At 39.0% G+C, this 24,248-nt stretch overlaps 1 protein-coding gene across 1 annotated transcript; it reads right to left on the bottom strand.

Annotated features, from left to right (window-relative positions):
• Positions 1-10,191: 10,191 nt before the first annotated feature.
• Positions 10,192-23,704, bottom strand: Mepe (matrix extracellular phosphoglycoprotein). Its single transcript, XM_021248817.2, has 3 exons — positions 23,652-23,704; positions 21,290-21,355; positions 10,192-11,972 (listed from the first exon to the last, which is right to left on the bottom strand). The coding sequence occupies exons 2-3, from the start codon at positions 21,341-21,343 to the stop codon at positions 10,503-10,505; spliced, it is 1,524 nt and encodes a 507-aa protein (XP_021104476.1). The 5' UTR covers positions 21,344-21,355; positions 23,652-23,704; the 3' UTR covers positions 10,192-10,502.
• Between the last annotated feature and the right edge of the window lie 544 nt (positions 23,705-24,248).

Below are 24,248 nucleotides of genomic sequence, written 5' to 3'. Positions count from 1 at the left end.
AATGCAAAGGGGGAGAATCCAACAAAAAAGAAAAAGTCATCACAATGATAAGTCAATACATATCAGTTATAACTATCAATGGTAAAGGTCTCAATTCACCAATCAAAAGAAATAGACTGGCAGAATGGGTCAAGAAGCAAAATCCAACAATATGCTGCATCAAGAAACACATTTAATTCAAAAAGAAACTCACAGACTGAAAGTTAAAGGGCGGAAAATAATACTCCATGCTATCCTCTTTGCAGATCAAGTGAATTTCAAACCAACACTGATTAAGGGAGACAAAGAAGGACACTACATCCTTGTAAAGGGAAGAATCCAAGAGGAAGTGATGACAATCATAAATATCTATGCACCAAACACTAGTGTGCTGAACTATATAAAACAAATACTAACACACATGAAAAATCATATAAGCATTAATACAATATTAGTAGGGGACCTCAACACCCCACTGTCACAAATAGATAGATCAACTAGACAAAAAATAAACAACAAAATACTAGAACTTTATCAAACTCTTGAACAAATGAACTTAACAGATGTTTACAGAGTCTTCCACCCCACAAAATAAGAATACACATTCTTTTCAGCTGCACGTGGGTCATTCTCCAAAATAGACTACATACTCACTCATAGAACATGTTTAAGTAAGTGCAAAGGAATTGCAGTTATCCCCTGTATATTATCAGACCATAGTGCAATAAAATTGGAGATCAATCGCAAAAGAAACTGCAAAAATTTCATAAACATGTGGAAACTGCCCAACACACTTCTGAATAACCAATGCATCACAGAGGAAATTAAAGAAGAAATCAGACAGTTCCTTCAATTAAATGACAATGACAATACAACATATCAGAATCTATGGGACACAATGAAAGCAGTCTTACGAGGGAAATTCATAGCAGTGAATACTCATATTAGGAAAACAGAGTGAGCCCAATTAAACAACCTGATGCTGAACCTCAAGTGTCTAGAAAGAGAAGATCAGGACAAACCCAAAGCTCATACAAGGGAAGAAATTATAAAGATCAGAGCAGAAATTAATGCAATGGAGACTAAGAGAATGATACAATAAAATTAATGAAGCCAAGAGTTGGTTCTTTGAAAGAATCAACAAAACTGACAAACCCTTAGCCAACCTTATCCGAAAAAGGAAAGAAAACCCATACAATTAGGGGTGAAATTACAACAGACCCAGCAGAAATCCAGAGGATCATCAATACCTACTTTGAGAACCTATACACCAATAAGATGGAAAACACAGAAGAAATGGACAGATTCCTAGATACATATGAATTACAAAAGTTGAACGAAGAAGACCTAAAAATTCTAAACAACCCAATATCAATCAATGAAATTGAAAACGTAATTAAAAACTTACCAACTAAGAAAAGCCCGGGCCCTGATGGCTTCACTGCTGAATTCTACAAGACATTTAGAGAGGAACTACTGCCACTACTGTTTAAACTCTTCAATGAAATTGAAAGGCAAGCAATACTCCCGTATTCATTCCCGGAAGCAAGCATCACCTTGATCCGCAATGCAGAGAAAGACCCAACCAAAAAAGAGAACTATATATAGGCCAATCTCACTAATGAACATGGATGCAAAAATCCTCAGTAAGATACTGGCAAATAGAATGCAGAAGATCATCAAGAAGATCATACACCCTGACCAAGTAGGATTCAACCCAGGGATGCAGGGGTGATTCAACATATGCAAATCAATGAATGTAATACACAATATCAATAGAGCTAAGGACAAAAGCTATATGATCATCTGAATAGATGCAGAAAAAGCATTTGACACAATCCAAAATGCATTTATGATAAAAAAAAAACCCTACACAAATTGGTATAGATGGTCTCTACCTCAATCTGATAAAAGCCATCTATGAAAAACCAACAGCCAATATCATACTAAATGGTCCAAAACTGAAATCCTTCACAAAAAAATCAAGAGCAAGACAAGGATGTTCACTATCACCACTCCTGTTCAATATAGTTTTTGAAACATTAGCCATGGCAGTTAGGCAAACGAAAGAAATAAAAGAAATAAAGATAGGAAATGCAAAAGTCAAATTGTCATTATTTGCAGATGACATGATACTCTATATAGAAGTCCACAAGAACGCCACCAAAAATCTTCTGGACTTAATAACGAAATTCAGTAAAGGAGCTGGATACAAGGTCAACACACAAAAATCAATAGCTTTTCTGTACAAAAACAACAGACTCACCGAGAGAGAAATAGGACAAACAATTCCTTTCACAATAGCATTCAAAAAACTGAAACACCTAGGAATCAATCTAACAAAAGAAACCAGAGACCTCTTCTCTGAAAACTACTGCACTCTGAAAAGAGAGATTAAAGATGATATCAGAAAATGGAAAGACATCCCCTGCTCCTGGGTAGGAAGGATCAACATAGTGAAAATGGCCATACTTCCAAAACTGCTATATAGATTCAATGCAATCCCAATTGAAATCCCAGCAGCATACTTCACAGACCATGAGAAAATGATTCAAAAATTCATTTGGAACAAGAAGAGACCCAGAATAGCAAAAGCAATTCTAGGTAACAGAGATATGGCAAGGGGTATTACAACCCCTAACTTGAAACTATACTACAAAGCTACTGTGATAAAAACAGCATTGTACTGGCAAAGAAACAGACCTGAGGATCAGTGGAACAGAGTAGAAGATGAAGAAACAACTCCAGAGACACTCAGCCACCTCTCATCTTTGACAAAGGAGCCAAACACCCTCACTCGAGGAAAGATAGCCTCTTTAATAAATGGTGCTGGAAAAAATGGGTTTCAACTTGCCAAAGATTAAAACTAGACCTATATCTCTCACTATGCACTCAACTAAAATTGAAATGGATTAAAGATCTAAATACTAAAACAAATGCTGAACTGGCTGGAACAGAGGTTAGGTAGAACTCTTGAAGACATTGGTGTACGAAAAGATTTTATGAACAAAACCTCAGTTGCCTGTGAACTAGCACAAAGAATCAACAAGTGGGATCTACTAAAAAGCATCTGCACAGTGAGAGAAACCACCAACAGAGTGAAGAGACAACCCACAATGTGGGAAAAAATTTTCACCTGCTGTTCCTCAGACAAAGGTCTACTATCTTGAATCTATAAAGAACTTTAAAAAATCAGACCTCCCAAATTTAAAGACCCAATCCAAAAATGGGCATCTGAAATGAACAGACATTTCCCAAAGAAGTAGAAAGGGCAAATAAACATATGAAAAAATGTTCAACATCACTGGTCATTCAAGAGATGCAAATGAAAACAACACTGAGATTCCACCTCACCCCAGAAAGAATGGCTGCTATCATGAAATCAACCAATAACAAATGCTGGTGGGGCTGTGGGGCAAGAGGAACCCTGCTCCACTGCTGGTGGGAGTGCAGACTGGTGTAGCCACTGTATAAATCAGTATGGAGATACCTCAAAGAACTAGGACTGGAAGTGCCATTTGACCCAGCTATTCCCCTGCTGGTATCTTCCCCAAAGAATTAAAAGAAGCATACCACAATGATATATGTGTGCCCATATTCATAGCAGCACAGTTTGTAATAGCTAAAACTTGGAAGCAGCCCAATTGCCCATCAACTGGAGACTGGATAAAGAAAATGTAGTTTTTTAAAATAAAGTGGAGTACTACTCAGCCATAAAAAATGATAAATTAGAGACATAGCTAAATGGATACACATTAAGGTGATACTCTTAAGTGAAATAAATAGGACCCACATATGTGAATATCAAATAGTTTCTCTAGTGTGAGAAACTGAAAGTGTAAATAAGAACTGAAAGGTTTAATAGATATCATGAAATAGGAAGAAAGGGGGCAAAGGGGAAGGAGAAGGGGAAGTGGGACGGGTAGGGGAAACTAAAGAAGGGAATGGAATTAATATGAGAAAATGAAAAAAGGAAATAAAGTCTTTGCAAATAGGGAGGGATGTAGGGGTTGAAGGGAGGGCAGGGGAAGGGGAAAAAATAAGATCCAAGTTGGTTTATGTAAAGGTGCAAATTTCCAATGATGAATGTCATTATATTGTATACCTAAAATGTACCAACAAAATAAAATTTAAAAAAATTAATTATTGAGTTTAAAAGTAGTGTGATACGGGAGTTATAAAAGAGAGGTACCTGTTCATATATTTTACAATATATTCCTATGAGGAGATATCATTTCCAAATTGGGAATAAAAGTAAAAATGTCACTTTCTTTCGGATTAATTTTATTTTTAAAATCCTTAAAAAGTGAACGATGCTGCCCTCTAGTGACCATTCCTAGTTTTCATCATTTCAGGTTCTCTCCAGCCTGGGTCTCTTCTCAGCCCTGGCTGCCTATTAGTGTTGCTGAGTCCTTTCCTAAAACAAGATTCCAGGAACCCGCAGGGAATCAGAACCTTGGAGGGAGCTTCAGAAGGTGTGCTTCATAGAAAGATCTGCAGGTGACCCTCCTGGCCGAGTCTGCCACACGTGAGGGATAGGTGTCCAGAGGGAAATTTATGTCAAGTGCAATACAGATGATTCTGGAGTTCTCAGGAGAGTGTATCCTTCCTTCGTTGAAAATGTTATAGACTGAAAATGGATTTAATACACCTACAGTACAGATCTTCATAGCTTGGCCAGCCAACCTACACCTGCTCAGCCTACAATCGGGCAAACTCATCAATATAAAACATATTTTATAACAAAATACTGAATATCTCATGCAATTATTATCTGTATCCAGAGCACACTAACAACACAGCACCCTATGATTATCATTTGTCGCCACTTGTGATGGTGGCCCAGTGTGAGACTTGGGTCTCCCAGCCACTCCCCAGTTTCCTGAGAAAGCCAGGCAAGAAAAACATCACAATTTGAAGTATAACTTCTACTGGACACACATTGCTTTTGCACTGCTGTAAAACTGAAGAGTTAATCCCTCTGAGAACACAGTGTTAGGTATATGCAACTTGGTGATGCATTTTTTATCTGATATTTAACAGGCTTGGTAATGCTAGCAATTTACCCTACTATGATACACAAAGGTACACAACCAAAGATATGTATTGTAGCAGTGGTTTATTATCTAAAAATGATTTAAATGTCCATAAGTAGTGATTTAGCTGAAAATATTCAAGAGGTACAATTCTATGAAGCCATTTAAAAAGAATTGGTAGCGATCATGTATAATTTTTGTCAATGAAGTTGAAAAATATTGATGATGGTGAGATGTCAGTGGCATTAAGATTTAACTTAAAAGCACAATACAGAATAATTGGGAAAATATTAAATATCCTTCAATAGTAGACTGAACAAATTATGGTAGATTTACATAATGAAATTTAAAATAATTTTTAATAATGTGGCAAAATGATACATTAAGAGGATAGAACAGGATGCCAAAAAGAATGCAAAGCATGAGACAAGTTTTTTTATACATAACTCTTAGAAAAAGAACTGGAAGGAAAAATGTGATGAAGTTATGACTTTTCCTTTATAGTTTTTGTGATTTTATATACTGGACCTTTCTTTTATGGTCAGAAAAAGCTTTAAGGTATTTGAAGAAGAAACACAAGCAAATTGTTCAAGGTCACTTTCACAGATTTTAGTACGTGACGATGAACAAGCAAGAGGAAGCTAAAATAAAGGAGTACCCCTAGGAGTCCCTCAGGACTCCCTAAAAGACCACACACCATAGTGGGTTGGACAGACTGCTTTCCACTGGCGACAGGTGGCGCTGTGACCACGGGGTGGTCACAACCGCCCTCCCTCCAGTTCCTGTGACAGAATCTGATGGCTACTGCTGGCCCTTCCCTGGAAGAGGCTCGTCCCTTTCATCCACCTGGATCTCTGGGGAAGAAAGAACTCCTAGACTGAACCAGGACAGAGGTAGGTTCCCAGTGAATTCATGGATCATCACTCCTCCTCCTAAGTTCCCATTCCCAGGGAGCCTCTTCCAGAACTCCAGCCCACGTGCAACAGAAGGCAGCAAGCGCCATATCCAGGCAGAACCTTGTGACTCTTGCTCCTTTGCCCTGTCAACTTTCACTCCTTCAGTTCCTTCTGTCTCCTACTCCTGCTTTCTGTTCTGCAGGACATGGAGCTTTGAATAGATGCGGTCACATCTTGTCCAAATGACTGACTGGTGGTGTGACCACCTCCACACCACAGCTCTGGTGTCACCGGACTATTTTCCACAGAGTACTGAATTGGGGAAGCCACATACACCCACTGAGTAATTCCAGTTTCACAAGAGCCTGTTGGGCCCATTTTTGTATGGCATCTTGTAGATTTCCCTTTTATTCATATTTCCATTATTTGTTGATAGGAAGCTATCACAGAGACGACAAACTCTCTCTTTATTATAGAGTGGAATATCACCATGAACTCACAGGAGACCCAAGAAGAATGATCTGAAGGTCACTGGGAAAGATGCTCATGCCAGTGACTTCAAATTTGGGCTTATATTAAAATCATGTGAAGAATATTTCACAAATGAAACCTTGGGCCCCATCCATGGCCTTACAGCATAAATCTTACTCCAGCTACTCACTCAACAGTGTTTCTAGGATCGGTGCCAGACCACCTCCATCAGAATCACCTCTTTGCTAAAAATCCAGCATGGCTTACTTTCTGCATATAAACAGCTTGGCTATCTTCCTAAAGCTCTCTACTTTATTACATTAAAATATTTAAAATTGAAATTATTTAAAATTTTATTATTAACCCATTAGCCTAACAATCATAACAGTCTACTTACAATTCAAATATCGCAGCAGCCATGCTTCTAAACAGACATACATGCTACACAAAACTATCTCATAAATGTGTAGTGTTGTCCATTTAATGACCCAGTGTTGGCTTGCAGTTCTCTGGTCCTTATTACCCAATGTCCAAACCTTCTATTTCATTTAACCATTCTTACAGATATTGTAAGCTCGCTGATGGTTTTTATATTTTTTCTTATCTGAGTTTCTGCCTTTGAGGTGGTACTGGATTTTTGCTCTTCTTTCTTTATGGGCTTTCTTTATCCCCTACCCCTTCTCTTTCTGCTTCCAATTCCCCTGTTCACTACCTTCATTCAATCTCATCTATTTCTTCTTTTCCTCTGAGCCACCTAATACTGTATTTTAATACTATGGTTGTAAGAATTAATATCTTAACTAGAAGAGTGTACATTGCTAGAAATTGTTTTTGAAAGGTAAGTTTCTGTGAAAGCATTGGAGTGTCTTAAAACTCATGCTGTCTTGCTGAAGCCTGAGCAGCGAGGACATTTACAGGACAGCAATAGCCCCTGTGACTTCCTGTGGCAGGGCTTCTTCCTTCTTCCTCTGCTGACTCTCCCCTCACCTACCTCCACTGCCTCGTTGCTGGTGGCTGATCTTTCTTGAGCTTGAGAGCAGAAGTACTATGATTTAAAGTTACCAACTGGCAAACTCTTATTTGCCCATTGAGACATATTGTCTGCAGCCCCTCTAAATGTGTAATACTTGAAGAAACTGAATTGATCACCTCCTTCCCTCAAAGCTGCTTGATCACTTCCTTTGCATCATATTTATCTATTATGGACATTATTGAGCTCTGCACATTCTGCCCTCTATCTTTTGTATGCCTTTCTCCTCAACAGAATTGTAGTCCTGTAAGGATCACACTCATCTCTTCTTCTTTTGATCCCTGTGGAGTTTTGTAAAATGTCATCATTATTCAGGGATTTTTTCAAATGAGCTGAATGTTATGCCAAACAGTCAGTAATTTTGGCCCAGTTGGGGCAGGAGTTGCTAAGAACGTGTTAATTAGGCTGCAAAATGAAGGCAGATGTTTACAAGCAGAGAAATCAGGGGAGGTGAGGTTGGAGGGAGAAGCAGGTGTGTGAACAAGTGACCCAGTGTGGAGTCTGCTGCCAGGACTGGCAACAGAGCTTTTCCCTTTGGGCACAAGGTGGCAGACCATGTCCGCTTCTTTCAACCCTTGCAAGGCAGCTAGGAGAGGATGAAGTTTTCTGCCCTATTTTGGAAACGTATGTTTACTTTTTTATTTGAAGATAGTGCAGCTTAGTGGTTGAAACCAGGTTTGGGTAAAGCTCGAGCCCCGTGCTTGCCAGCAGAGCATCCTGTGTGTCTCTAATCTTCTCTGTTTGGACCAACTCTTCCACATCTGCTTCCAAGAGCAATGCCTCCAGATGTTGGGGGACATTCCTGGTTCCTTTAATTGGAAGAAGAAAATATGAACCTTCTGGTAATTTAAAGAGGTATCCATGAACATGCAGGCATGGAGAGGAAACACTCTAACCGGAACCTGAGATCCAGACTGGGACAGATGACCTCTGGACATGCCCACCTGGAATGGCCCAAAGAAAGCACCACTTCCTCCATTCATTCATGCTTTTTTTTTTTTTACCACCCCAAGTGTTCTGCATGTGATCAGACCATTCACAACATATCCCACAATATATCTAGCAGGTGGATTTTAATTCATTTATTTGCAATTTAAATTCTGATATAGGCTTCTTCATCAGTTGTCTTGAAGCTTTTCTCTCTCTCTCTTTTTTTTTTTTTTGGCCAAAATTGTCTTTCTTTTAAAAAAGCAGAGTATGAGGAATAGCTTATTAAGGAGTTCTGGTGGTGACATTAGGTGACGTGTAAGGTCTTTTCATGGATACTGAACTCTGGTATGTACAGAAGATGGAGAACACATGGAAGAAAAAATGGTGTATTGTTTTCAGGATCTACTTAGCATTTTACTCATCCCTCTATCTACATACATATATGGCCTATGTCATATATATCATATATAACCTGGGTGTACATTCTCTATATACACACCCACATATGTTAAGAGGAATTGCATATTATGCTATGTGATGAGGGAGTACAGTGAGTGTTTAACAGCCCAAACTTGATCCAGGCTGCCTAGGTACAAATCCCAATGTACTAGTTGGAGCATTAAAGTTTCTCAGTTTCTTATCTATAAAATGTAGACATACTCAGATAATAGGGGAGCCATGCAGATGAAAGAATTTAATAGAACATAACATGATAATCCTCAAATCATGTTGGCCACTATCGTCTATGTGTGTGTTTGTGTGTGCCTCTGTGTGTGTGGAGGTGGTAGAATCGGACCGATTCCATGGCTTATATTGCTCGTTTGGTTTAGGAGAAAGCATCTTCTGTCTACTAATGTGGGAGGTCAGATCTTAAGAAGGAAGCACAGAGTTTATGACAATCACTTGCACTACAGTGTTATTTAACTCTACAGTCTAAGGGCTACACAGAACGTTTGGTCATAGCTTATGCTGTTTGGGAGCTTAGGTCTTAAAGAGCAAGAGAATATGCTCTTTTCTTCCTCTATCTTCTGCTTCTCCTTTTCCTCTTCCCTTGACCCGTCTTCTCATTTGGAAGAAATTAAGAATGGAGAGGTATGTCAGTTAGGAATTTGACTTAGCTATCAATAACAACAAAACTGATGGTGACTTAACCCATGAGGAAGATTTGTCTCACAGAACAAGGACGCTGGAAGCAGGAGACATCTCTATGTCTGTTTTGTCCTTTTCCTCATGGCCACAAAACAGCTGCTGCACTTCCAGACATCATATTTATGTTAATCCCAGAAGAAGAATGTGAGATAAGAAGGAGTGAAGGTGTGTAAGTTCCTCTTACCAGAGAGAGCAAAACCTTCCAGAACTGCCCCCCTTTCCTTATCAGAAGACTTATGTCTAATTTTCAGAACTGCGACACAAAGCCATCAATAGCTGGAAAAGCACCTCTACTAAAGGAAGGGGGAAAAATAGGCTGGGAACAATTGGGAATGGCCAGTAGTGTCTTTCAAGCTGTTTTTGTCTGGCTTTTTCATTTCTGTTTCTTCTTCTCAAATTCTTCCCTTATTCTCCCTCCACCTTAACCTCCTGTTTGGAAAGAGATAGCATTGACTCAAGTGGTGACATGAGGTTTGTTTCAGGAATAAAATTGGCCTTTGAGAGCATGTAACTGTACAATAGAAAAAAGCACACAGTGGCACACGAAATGGACTGTGTCTATTAGAGCAGAGGGACTCAGGAGAAGTGGGCTCAGCAGGATGGGGACTTTATACCCACTGCCTTTGCGGGGGGCAGAACTCCTCTTGTTGAAATCATGCATCACTAGCACAGAATTCCTCATACATCATCCACTTACAGATTGTCATCGAGAAATATTGTTTATTTCCATGTTTACACAGCAAAAAAATATAACAAAGGCTTTTGTGACACTCACAAACTTTACAAACGACACCCGCTCAAATGCTGCCTGTTACACACATCCTCAATGAGTGATTTTTGAAAAAGCATTATGACCCTGACTAGAATTTGTACTTTGATCCTTAACATGGTGCCCCCCCCACACACCAGGAGGGCAGGGCTCTAGGCTTGCTCAACCCATCCTCCCTCCCAGTCAGCTGTCGGACCCTGTCCTCTGCTGCCCAGTGGAAAGCGATGGGTAGAGCCACAGGACTAGTGCCCGCCACTCTCACTTGAACTGCTGCTGTCAGAGGACTCACTGCTACTGGCCCTTTTCCGGGTGCTAAATCCCTTATTAGAAGGATGTCTTCTGTAACCCCAAGGGCCTTGCCTTTGTGACCCACCCTTACTCCGTACCGAGTCATTTTGCCCATGGGGTACGTAAGAATTCTTCCTGCTGTGTGTTATCATATTCTCCTCATTGTGGGGGCCACAGTGGGAACCAATTTCATTTTTAATTTCATTATCAAGACCATGAGAAGGAATAATCAGGCCCTGGCTTTTGCCCTTACTAGAAAATCTGTGTTTTTCACTTAAGGCCTCTTGGTTCCTACCAGACAGCTCCGTAGCTTTTCTAGTGCCACCTTTGCCGTGCTTAGGAATTTCATTGTGAGTGGCACTTTCAGTGACAACAGCACTGCCCCCTTCGCTTTGCCCTTTGGAGAGGGCATTTGGGTAATGAAGCTCTATTTTCCCTTGGTGAGCATTCTGGCTGCCGGTGTCCACTCTGCTTCCTTCCTTCCCAGGGAGCTCCCTGAAGCTGGTACTGCCAGTGATGTCACTGCTGCCCTCTACCAGACTCACAGCAGCCTCTCCTGCCTCTTTCGAGGTCCCAGCCCTGGCTGAAAGGGTATCACCACCACCTTCCTTTCCCTCCGGGATCTCATTAGGACCCAGGCCCCTTGTGTCAGTGTTCACAGTCTCAGCTTCACCTGGACCAAAGAGCCCTGTTTGTCTATCTGTGCTTTCTAGGTCGAGACCAAAAGCTTCTTCTTTGCCAGAGATGTCCTCAAAAGGTTGGCCATCCCCACTGAAAGGAGAGATGTCCTTGTCCCCTCTCCCTTGGAGATCTGCATAACCATAACCACTGCCTTCAAAATCACTGGGGACTCTTCGCACTTTGGAGAGCTGTGGTAGGTAGTGAGTGCTGCGTCGAATATGCCGGATGCTTTTGTTTTTTACTGGGCTATTCTGGGCTGGTACACCCGGTTGATGACTCTTACATTTGGAGAGGGCTTTAGCATGGTTGACATCTACTGGAATTTTGGTTAGAATATTTCTAGGATTGGTCTCTTTGTTTTCTTCCCCCCGCCATTCTGTCACTGTCATTACATGGTGCACCTTGTTTCTGATGAGGGCTGCACCGTATTCTTCTTGGTCATGTAGCCTCCTGGTATCATTGTCTCCATCCTTGGCCCTTCTGGGGCCAGTGGATTCAGGATATGTGAGGACCATTAGATCCTTGTGGGCCTTCTTGTTCTGAATGACTCTATACTCATCCTTCAGAGTTTGTCTATTTGCTGAGAGATGTGGAGATTTACTACTTTGGTTATTCTCATTGGCTTCAAGAAGGGACAAAACTTTCTCACTTCCCCAGACAATGTTTTCAAGAGATGGTGGCTTTTGGTTTCTTCTCTTGTCAAAACGGTGAAGGGCAATATTGTCTTTGCTTTTTTCTTCCTGCTAAAGTATAATTTTTGATATAAAGGGATTATTTTATGCTATGTTTTCAAAATTTGCTAACTCTTAGGCAATATTTTAAAAAACGATCATCATATAGGCAATGAAAAGAAGCTATTAACTCAAGAGAGGTTTAGAGGTGGACATCATTCTGTAATGGCCACAGCAGATTTCACAGAGAAAGAAGAATGAACAAGGTCTGAAAGATGGGTAGAGTTCAGATGTGCTAAAGGAAAGTGGTGAGAATCTTTTAAGAGGAACTAGCAGAGCCCAGTGTTTGGAAACATAATCACTGAAAGAGAATACAAACAAAACTATAAGGCTGGGCTGGAGAGATCCTAAAGAAGAGAGCAAAAAATTAATCTGGAAATACAGATCAGGGCCAGATTTTGAAGTAGAACCAGAATTTAAAGAGAGCATGATTAAAGAATGTGATCCTCATATTAACATTGAGTCACTGCAAGTGAAATGAATTTCATATTCTTAAATTATTCTCTCTCTCTCTCCCCACCCCAGCTTTGGCCCTGACCATAAGAGGTACAGAGTTATCCATCCTCCTAAAAGAAGATATTGTTCCTTTCTTTTATTTTTCTCTTTTTGTTTTAGCAGAAAATCTACAAATAAAAGAATCTAAGAAATAAATCAACTTCTGACTTTCAAACAAAACATTTTGCATCAAGATTTGACATTTCTGGTCATTATCTGGAAAAGGATTCATGAATTTTCTTTTCTTCCCCCTTTGCTGAATAACAAAACAAATCTGATGATCTAAATTAGTCATTCTCAATTTAGCACTTAGCAGAATTGTTTGGAAGACTTGCTGAATCAAGGTTGTTGGGCCCAGTGGCCATGGTTTCTCACTCACTGGGCTTGGGGTGAAGTCTAGATTGTGCATCTGGACAAGTTCTCAGATGATGTGGCCATTGCTGATCTGGGGCTACATTCTGAGAACCTCTGTTCTCTGTCAGAAATTTTAGTAACAGTGGCCTAAGGAAGAAAATTCCCTGAGACAAAAATGGATGGAAAGGAAAAGGTAGAGGACAATAAAATGTTCACACACACACACACACACACGCACACATGACTGCAATGTTGTTCCTTGTTGTCTTCCTCTCCACTATGGTGGAAGCCAGGGTTGTGTGTGTAGTGTGTGGTAGGCAGTGGATGGTGTAAGCCACTCCTGGATACTTCATTAGAGAAAATAGGGGAGTGATGATCCCAGGATGTTTAGTTAAAAGAGGCTGGAGGATTTATTGAAAGAACTGTTTAAATTACTTAGATAACCCTAAGTTTACAGATAGAAAAGAATTTATGTGCACCACCTCACCCCTCTATAATCCCCTCTATTCATCCTTCCTCTAAGATCTTGGACAACAGGAGAACTTCACATAGAATAAAGGTCATACTTTCTTTCCAACTCCAAAGTGTAGTATGAGCTAGAATTTACAAGACCACTACATCACCCTGTGAACTCAGAAGTAATACAAAATCTAACTAACAGGTATTATTGAGGGGTTGAGATATGTAGGAAATTGGCTGGGTGCTACCTATTCTGAGCAATCTGTAATGGCTTCATGACAGGAGTTCTGCAGGGGCATGGAGGCGCAGAACATCTCTCTCCATAGGTCACAGCTCAGACCTATGCTCTGGTTGTGGCCATGGGACTCCCCATCAGCCCCAGACTCTGAAATGACCTTGTTAGGCCCAAGCACACAGCATCTATTACCGTCCTTGTCCTGGCCATAGCCCTGTTTTTACCAATCCAGCCTAATTTGTCTCTTCTGGTCACACTTCAATCTGTGCATGTGAACATCTTCTTGGGTCTGTTGATAAAAGATGTAAAAATAAGTGAGAGCTCCTCAATGGAGAAAAAGAGTCGTCAGGGGAAGCTCACACTTTGGGGGCAAGCATGTAGGGAAGATAGCAAAGAGGATGGAAAGACCAGATTCAGGGAAGCCAGGGTCAAAGGGAATAGCATCAGCATCAAGTGAAATAGCAGACAAGAGTTGCCAAGTGGTTTTCTTAATCCCTCAGTACAGCACTCATGGGAAGAAGTTGTACTGTGAAAAGAGGACAGGAGTTAGAATCAGCTGCCCACCTCTGCCATTGTGTTACTTCTTTGAGCCTGGGCTGTTTAGCCATAAATTAAGAAAAGTGATACTTACATTTCAAGGATCGTTGGGAGTATTAAATGATTTTATTACATGATCTAATGCATGTAAAGCATCTAACACATGTCTATCATAAACAAATTCTACATAAGTGACCACAAATACAATTTCATACAGAACTGTACTGAGCCCTTTATGGAAAGACAGCTTGTTTTCCAGCACCATGTCAGTGACAATCATTTGAATTAGGGTGCACAGCTGGCTAGAGTTCTCTAATGTGGTTGTAAGGGCACCTGGAAGTGGACTCATTCTTGACCCCTCTGCCCCGGGACTGTCTGAATGCTGCCTTCTGGCTGTGGCTTCTGTAGGCTTATGGGTCCCGACAACATGTTATCTAAAACAGATTTCGTTTGCTCTTCTTCTTCCTTGCCTTCTCCCTTATCCTCCCTTCCCCCTTCTCCTGCCCCACATAGAAATACTGTTCTATTTGGAGAACTCCCTGTTTTTGTACATGTCTCTTATTAACTGCCAGGAGCTTTGGGGGAAAATTGTTGAATCACCTCACACCTGAAACTGAAGATAAAAATGGTTTCCGGAGTTGAACTCTATTCTTATAAAGCTTGCTAACAGGCAGTCAGCAAAATGCAATTTTTAGTGATTGCAAGATAAAATTTAAAATGATTTATTTGTGGAAGTTATGACACAATTATTCACTAATTTTTTATATTCCCAGATATACTCTGAAAAGAGTTTAAGTTTTGGCTATGAGAAAACAAGAAACAAGCTTTGCAGTGAGTTACTTCTGAATAAAAAGCGTTTTCAATATTTGACTTAGTTTGGTTTAGGGAATTGGTCATTGAGTCTTGGAAAGTTTTATTTGGACCTTTATATTTCCATTGCAATCAAGTTAATTAACTCTTTACTAATGTAACCTTTGAAATAAAGCAGTTGGTGAGAAATTCAGTAAATTATAGTAATCCCTTCTTCATTTTTTCTCCCTATCTTGAAGTAAGAAGTTTTGTTTTATTTTTGATGCTTCTACTAGTTTTAAAAGAGCAGCATGCACACTAATGAATTTCATTAGGAGACTGAATAGAATTCTTTCATAAAGAAAAAACATAAAACAATTTTAGACTATGCTATGGGATAGCTAATCATTTTAACTATGCATTGGGGAAAATATTAAAAAATTGAAAACCTTTTCTTTTCTGACTTTGCTGATGTTAGTGATTTCTAATGGCCTTACTGGCTGCATGAGGTCTCTGGCTCCGCTGGCTGCTCTGTCTTGCTGTGCTCTGCTTTTCCATTTCTGGGCCTTGGTTCTTAGTATTATTTCCTTAGTGAAATGGTCTCTCCCACTCACTTCTGTTTCCTCAAATCCTAATCACTCTCCACGGCCCAGCTCATTTATTTCCATTATGCAGCATTTCCTGAACCCAGGCAGGAGGCAGTTTCTTTTACATCGATCTTTTTATTCCACCATGCAGATGGTATTTTCCAAATTCTGTCTTGGGTTCTAATGAGTTTTAAAAGTGCCTTTTGCTTCTTTTCCAAGATCTTGGATAGAACAATTAAGTTTCTCAATCATTTATTCCCACACAGCATCTTACACAATAGGAAGATGCCAGCATATATGTATCACAGCCATAAGTTCTATCTAATTTTAATGGGCAATTAGAGGCCGCCTTAGCAATGCTATGTAAAGGATATTGAACAGAAGAAGAAAATAACAATCTGGAAGGAAACTGCTACTTCCAGAGGAAATGAAGCCAGATTTGGAAAAGTAAATAGTCCTTTTGCTGATGGCATTTTAAGCTGTTTCTAGCCTATTGGCAGTGATTCTGCAGGAAGAGACTGAGTGAAAAGGATTATTGTCATCCTGAGACAAGGGCCTCATTCTTTCTCTTTGAGCATCCTGCACAGATGGAGTCACCCATGGAATGAATTTAAGAGACACTAAAGCATTCATCCTTTGGTCCAAAGTCATTTCTCCTGTTAACCTTCCCCTGGTGAAATCCCCATAATTACAGCATATGGAGAAGACTCAATGTTACTCAGACTCAGAAACAGGGCAGCTGGTGGCATGTGGGGTCCACACAACCATACCTGCAGCTGAAGGTTCTGAAGCAGAGAAGGACTGGACCAGGCCATGGGCAGGGTCCAGAAGATTCTAGATCATAACACTGCACAGTGGAGAGGTTTGAGGAGTCTGGGATGTGGGGGCCAGGAAAGGCTCACCACAGATGGACACCTTGGAGTAGCCAAAGCTAAACTGCACCTCTCTGTCTCTCCTACAACTTCTGCAGGGTAGTCCAGGGTGTGCTTCATAAGAAAGGACCTTCACTGAAGGATCCATCTCACTTATATGTGAGTTTGACCTATCTTCCCAGGAGTTGGGTAAACATACTTAAAAATAGAATACCCATGTTTTTCATGGTGAGCCCTGTAAATTATCTACAAAAACACAATATAATATTAAGATAGGTTTTTCTCTTCCAAAGAAATTTTCTAGCTTTTTTTTTCATAATGCCATACAGGGTTTTTGTTTTTGTTTTTGTTTTTTTAACAGGGGCAATCAATTGCCAAATTGCCTCTGACACGCATTAGTATTTCCTGTAACCACAGGAGGGCGTGCATCAGCCAGTCCCTGAGGAAAGCAACTTGCTCTTGTCTTCTGCTTATTTCCAAGTTTTCCCTTCGTTGCCTGTCAACTGCTTTTTCTCCCAGGGTACACTTTTACCATCGAATTCAATGGAATTGGAGCATGTGGAAATATTTTCAGGTGAGATGGGTGAGGGGTCTGACATAATGACAGATTTTATGATACTTGTATCTGGTATCCAATGAATAAAACTCATGGCATGAGTATTCAGGTTTATAAATTTGCCATTTTGGCCTGTAATTTTCAGCTGAGATAAAGAACAGATTGTTAGTTCTTAGAATAGAATTTTCTGAGACCGCCAGGAGACCCGTGGTAGGCAGAAGTAAGCTCTACACCCTGATGACATGCAAAGCTGGAGTATTTGCTTGACTTTCTGGACAACTAATCCCGAGGAACCTAATTCCCCATTAGGACCTGTTAACCAACTTCTTTTTTCCCTTTATCTATCACTTTTCTCTCATGTACACATGTGGGAAATGTTTGCTAGTAACAACACCCCAGAATTCTTATTCCTCTTCAAGTTGCCTAGCAAGCCATTCTTTCATTTGAAGGAAGAAATCACACTGCAAAGATCTCTATCCACAGTGACTTCCTTCTTTTCTGTCATGCATTGTGTGAATTACAATACTTGATTAACTAGAAAATGTACAAATAATGTTGTATAATTTATGTTGTTCCATTCTAAGCACCCAAGAGTAGTTTTATTTTTATTTTATTTTTATTTTTTGGCACCGGGGATTGAACTCAGGACCTTGTGTTTTCCAGCCAGGCAGCTACACCACTGAGCTAAATCCCCGGCCCAGGAATAGTTTTAAAGTTAAAAATTTCTTACTGACTTTTTCCTTTGCAAAGTCAAAACAGAATTATTTGAGAAGAATAATTCTGTGTAACCTCTGTTCCTCCACACAGCCTTGCCTAGTTTTCACCATCTGTGGCTGAAATGTCTGCAAGGAGACAAGGACAGAACTTCACAAAATAGAACGTTCTTTCATTTGTTCCTTCAAACAAGTGTTTTATTTATTTTTCTCTCTCTGGGAAGTATTATTCAATGTGGAAAATCATTCTGAGCAAAAGAAGATAGACCCACTTGTCCCTTTAACATTTATTTTAGGGTTCCAAAGGAGAGCTCCAGTTTTCTTCCCCCAGAGACAGGCAATACCAGATTCCAGCACCGAAAACCAACAATGGTGTGGTGTGGTGGGAGAAGGCAGCATGGCTCCTGGGTGAAGGAGTTTGGCCATCATTGGTGCCCACTGGAAAAAAACTTTTCACTTGCACACTGGTGTTGTTAAGTATAAGCGAGCTAAACTCTGTTCTGAGCTGTGGGTTGACTATGTAAGTTCAGTAACTGCTACACAGAATTAAAATGTGATGGTGCTGATGGTTCAGCAGGAGTCAAACCATTGCCCTGCATGTAATGGGTAGGATCATACCCAAGAATGGGTGTTGCTATAGCCAGTTCCCCGCCTGACATTTCCCAGGGAGAGAGACTAGAGGTGAATGCAGATTGGGAGAAATTCTTTCTATTAGATGGATCCAACAGTGTCAAATTTTTCTGGAATTTCCTAGGGGTGAGGGAACACTACTGGAATGGGGAAAGGCCAGAAACTAAGAAGACTAGACCAACACAGGTGTCTTAGGCCTTTGGGCTGACGGTGTCAGGGAGACATACAGAACAGTACTCAAGAATCCTGGAGCAATGTTTCTGTAAAAGAAACAGGTGGAACAATTCTTCAGTTCTCCATATTTTGATTTCCCTATTTTTCAAGCTCTTGGCTTTTCTCTGATGTGCCAGGGGAAGCAGTGAGTGGTGCGTGTTTTTGTTTCAATGGGAATGCAAAAGTAAAACCAGGCACCATGGTAGATCAATCATAGAAGAGAGGGAAGCTGTCGATAGAAAAATGAAAACAGAGGTAAACCAGCTGAGGACCACTTAGGCTGGCTGTTTTATTCACCTAGAGAGTGTTCTTCTTGAATAAATCTTAAAAGTCATGGATTTTTTTTCTGCCTGGACACTGATTAATAAAGTCATCTTAGAAATATAAGCTCAAAAGCTTGGTGAGAGTACCCATTGACAGGGCTCCAACATATATCTGCCCAATATTCCATTTCATTCTAGAAACAAACAATAGTTTTTCAGTAACACCTTATATTTACATAACATTCACAGCTTGTAGACTACTTTTGTATAAAAATCTCATTTGGATTTTATAATAACCCCTTGAGATAAGCAATAGAAGAAACAAATTGTGTACACATGCAGCTGGTAGTAATAGAAGTAGAAAATATATTTAAATCTAAGTCTTCCCTCAAAGTCCCATAGTTAAAATAATAAATTTTTAAATAGTTACATATGAAAACATTGACTAATAAGAGAATATGTTCCTAAAGATTATACTATCTTCAAGATCTATTTTATAATTTTATTCCTTATTGCATTTCTTTCTCATGTTGGTATTTATTTGATCTTGTAAATATAAAATAAGAGCATTGCTTTACTCTTCATTAATACTAAAACAGTGAACATAGTTCTGAAAATGAGGCTACAGGAAGAAGAAAACAAAAATGAGATGGACAGATATTAAGCAAGAGAGTGAAATGAAAGTATAGGCATCTTCTTAGATGAACACATACACACCTACACACACATATGCACACACATATACACACACACGCGTATAGTCATTCAAAACATAGTCTGCCAATAAAATGTATACACACCTCAGGAAAAGAAAACTAGTATGCTGTTTTCTCAGTAGATGGTGTTACCCTCCTATGGGGGACCCTAGAGGATGTCATATATCTCAGAAAACCCACGACACTGCTGGCCTGTAAAGAAGAAATTGAAAATGCATGTGCAGCAGTCTCAATGACCAAGGTTACCCAAACAGCAGTTCACTGTGCTAATCTCCACTACTTTGAGCACCTCTTGTAATTGTAGAGGCCAAAGGTAACATATTAATCTCGTGATATTGGAATAAATTTAGTATTAAGGTTTTTCTTTTCGTGAAGTGTGTATACATTTTTTTGTCAGAGTCTGTGTTTATCTGATAATACAGACTTCCTTAGCATAGTTCATAACTTGTTGTGATTTATAACAGTGTCTTTCTAATGTAAGTGTAAATTGATAGATATTAGCTGAATCTCATGAACAAATAATCATCTTTTACTTGTTTCCATTTTAAAATTTTTTGGAATTTGGCTTATAATTCTAAGACATATGTGACTTAGTATATGCTAATTTTTATACCACCCATCTATTATTAAATAAATTAGATAACTGCTAAAAATGGGATCTATATCTGTTGGAGAAAACATCACATTTAATGCAATGCCAAGTTCTGTCTCTATACCCTTGCTGAGACTTCTCCATTTGGAATCTAAACCCTTTCTTCTCCCCAGCTTCTACTTGGCAGTTGTCCAGGCTTGAATGTGGTCTGGTAATGAAGACACCAGGATCTGGCTCTTGTAGGAAAGTGGCATCCTCTTCTGACCTGTGGTCACTGGATTGATGTTGACATACCATTTTGCTGGAAAATGGTCATGAAGACCAGCCCTGTTCCTTGGAGTATGTGGCTCAAAATAAACCCATCCTCGGTTGGACTGAAATGGATCTGGAGGACCCACGCCGTCATGGCTTGAGGTCATGTGGATTGAACCTATGGATGTCTGTGTGTTTTAAGCATCTGGTCCCCAGGACTGTGTGCGGATGTGCACTGAGTGTGGCCTGCTCTCCTCAACTTCTTTCTGCTGTCCTAGCCAGATAGTGTGGTTCACTCTTGTCAGCCTGGTTGCCCAACTGGCCGCCCACTCACTCAGGACCTATATTTAAGCATGGCTGGCAGCAGAATGATTCTGGGTTTCCATGGTTCTGCAACTGAAAGGTTACTCTGAGAAGCTAGGATGCTGCTCAGACATTATCTAATTGGCACCATGTCTGCATTGCAGAAAATGCCCGTAATGCTCAGTGTTGTCCCAAGATAATTTGGTCACATCCTGAAGGCTCACTCGACTGGGTGACTCAGAAGAAGACACAAAAGGAACTGCGAGCTTCATATGGGTTAAATTTAGGGGTGCTACTGCCCAGCATTAGCCACCCACCCCCATGAAGAGAACATGGCTAGCAGATTCCCACAATGCTCACGTGTTGGAAGAAGTAGAAAAATATTCTTGTCCCTTTGCATTGTCATCTATTTACCAAATATAGTTGGTTAGCTTTAAAATAGTCATGCCAAATTCTTCAAGTTTTTAGTGAAATATTGCAAGGTTCTTTTGACACATTACAATTTGAGTTTTTGTGTACTACTCATTAGTCTCAGCTATTAGTGTTCTCAAAAGCAGTGGTTTTTGGTGTTCTTTGTAAGGTAATATCTTGTAATCCAGTGCCTGTTCATCAAGGGCCTCCTTGGAGACAGGCATTTGCTACTGGATGCTTTCTATTTGCCTTATACTTTATTGTCCTGAAGTAGGTGTGCTGCTAATTTAAACAGACATGAAAGACAGAGCAGGAGATTGTAGGAAGCATAAATGAGTTTGTAAATGCTTACTGTAGCTGCCCAGGTCACACTGAAAAGGAGCAGTATCACATAGACAACTTGCATCTTTGAGAATCTCTGTGAAAAGACAATGATATTTTACCCTAAGCTTTGCCAATTGTGAATTGCAGCCATAAATAGAGAAGTGTAAATAAACATCCTTCCTTCCCCAGCAGTCCATTTCCTTTATTATATATTTATATTATATATTAATTATATATTAAACATATACTTTTACATATTTTCTATAGTTATAGCTACAAAACTAGCATATATACATATATATACATTTTTGTGTAATTTATTTAAACCCAATGGAGGATGTTTCAATCTAAGAACTTCCATATGTCTACACCCAATGTGAAAGTTATTGGATATCATTAAAATAATAATCAGTTGATGTACTTTGAGACCATAATGTTAAGTGAAATAAATCAGACACACAAGCTTAAATATTATATGGTTTTTCTTATATGAGAAACCCAAAATATAAATAAATTAAAGAGCAAAATTAAAGATAGATAATAGGAAACAGGGAAATAGATATTTTGCAAAAGAGAAGAGGACCAAGAAATGGAGGGAAGGGGAAGGGAGAAGAGAGGAGGCAAAGAGGAGGTAAAAAAATGTGTTTTGTGTGTGTACCAACTTCTAAGGATAAATGTCATCATTATGTACTGTAAGCATATACTAATAAAATACCTAAAATGTACCAATGATTAGGATGAATAATCGATAATGTAAAATAGGAAGAAAAGGTCCAAAGGGGTAGGGGTAATGGGAGGGGCAGGGGAAAGGAAAGAAGGAAAAGGAAAAATGATGAGAAATGGAAAAAATGGAAATAAAGTCTTTGTAAATAGGGAAGGGTGGAGGGCGTGAAGGGAGGGCTAGGAATGGGGAGAAAATAAGAACCAAGATGCATCATGTAAAGGTACAATTCCCAATGAGAAATGTAATTGTGTTGTATACCTACAATGTACCAATAAAAGAATTTAATACAAAAAATGCATTTTATAGACACATTTATTTACTAGTCCTGTTTTCTTTTCTTTTGCCTTTAGGAAAATATATGTAAAATTTGAAATGACAATAAGGTCACATAGCAGCCCATAACAGAATCTTTAAGCATCAAAGTAGCAGACACCACTGTGTGGTATGAAATCTTATCTGATTACACACTGGTGCCCCAATATATGTTCTTGTATTCATTAGCAATGCAGCTGAATTAGTCACCATCCATGAAATGGAGAATAAAACAATTTATTTAATACTTATACTAACAGCTAACATTTATTAAATACTGAAATAAGTTCCATACTCTTCTAAGAGTTTTACGTGTATTCAATTATTTGACCATCACAGCATCCCTTGGAGCTAGGTGGATCTCTATGTCTGTATTTTGAATGGCCAGATAACTTATCTCAGCATTCACAGATATTCAGGGGCAGAAGTGGGTTGGTATCCAGGCAGTGTAGCTATGGAGTCAGTGCTCTTAATCAAGACCCTATGGTACCTTAAATAAGTGTCTAATCTTTTGTCCTTTTACAGAAAAATCTATATGTATCTGTCCTAAATGTAAATTGTATTTTATATTGATTGCAATAAAAAGATATTTAAAACATTAGCATTTAGTTATTGATAAAATACATTTTCACAGTTTGATAAATATCTTGATAAGATATAGTAAGTTTGTTTAGGTCAAGTAGCCATTAGATTGGAAAAAAAGCCTCACCATACTTTGGACTAGCAATCTGTTGGTTTTAATAAACATTAAATATTTTACTAACATAGACACATAGCATTACAGAGACACATAACAACCAATATTATAGTAATATACATCATTCTTTGTGGTTACTTGGGAGAAAAACACTTTTAATGGGAAAAGTAACTTAAATATTCTTGCAATGTTTAAACATTTCAAAGTAAAAACCTTTATTTGGAGAATTAAATAAAGCTATTAAATATATTCTAAAGTCTTAAGCTATTTTCTTCCAAATTAATACAGTTGTAAGGATCTTAATTCAAACCCTGATTTAGCCTTCCAAGCAATTTATAGATCAGGACAAACTTATCAAATATCTTAATATTGATCAGTAGGAATATCAGCACAGACCAAGTCTGGGGACAGTCAAATCAAAGGGAAAGTTGCTACTAAAGCATCAATTTTAGTTGATGATATTTAGAGCTTGGTGACACGTTTCTTATGTTACAAAATAAAGCATTAAATATTACACAATTGTGCTCAGTGGAGAATATTTTCAATTTGTTTATTTTCAAAATCAATAACCCAGCCAGGGTCCCAAGCATCTTGAAAATGTAAACCACTGTGATATAAAGCTATTTGCTATCAAGAACATCATGAGAGCCAAATTACCTGAGATCTTTGACCTTCTGAAAACCTGGCTTCTCCTGCAGGATGAGCAGTCTCTGGGCATTTTGCTGAAATTTAAGGTTTATTCAAGTTCCCGATGTCCAATCAGCACTGGCCCACTTAGCACTAGCAAGCAATTTGTTATGCATGCCCACAGATAACCGCAGGGGCAAAGTAATTTTATATTTTACAAAAACATCTAAAAATGTTTTTGTGGTGGAAAGGTGCTATCAAATGTTCCAGAAAGTGGGGTAAACTGAAAATATAAATACCTCAGTTGAGACATCATGTTGTCAGATAATTAGAATTGATTTCAGAACTATTAATTAGGAGTGTGATTATAATTGGAAAATATTTTTAAACAAATACATCTATAAATAGAAAGTATCTTTTCTCTTAATTTGTATGGAAAATCTACAATCTCAATTTCAATTTGAGTAAAATTCAGAAGCATTTAGTAAAAATGCTGTAAGTGCCTACCATGGGGAAAACACTGGGAAAACATCTATGAACAAACAGAAAATCCCTGTCCTCGGGGGGCTTCCAATGCAGGGGCAGAGGCAGACAATAGACAGGATGAATAAGTAAGGTATGTTATAT

Source organism: Heterocephalus glaber, unplaced genomic scaffold, assembly GCF_053883595.1.
Source record: "Heterocephalus glaber isolate CG9 unplaced genomic scaffold, H.glaber_assembly_v1.0 deba00001503, whole genome shotgun sequence".
Taxonomy (NCBI): Eukaryota; Metazoa; Chordata; class Mammalia; order Rodentia; family Bathyergidae; genus Heterocephalus; species Heterocephalus glaber.
The sequence above is the reverse complement of the archived record's forward strand: the minus strand, read 5'-3'. Positions and strand labels throughout refer to the sequence as shown.

Coding starts and splice junctions, on each gene's coding strand:
- Mepe (XM_021248817.2), bottom strand. CDS start 21,343: ATGCAAGTTGTCTATGTGATACTGCTCCTTTTCAGTGTGACCTGGGCA. Junction 11,973..21,289: donor GTGTGACCTGGGCAGCTACA/GTAAGCATTTAC, acceptor ATTATACTTTAG/CAGGAAGAAAAAAGCAAAGA.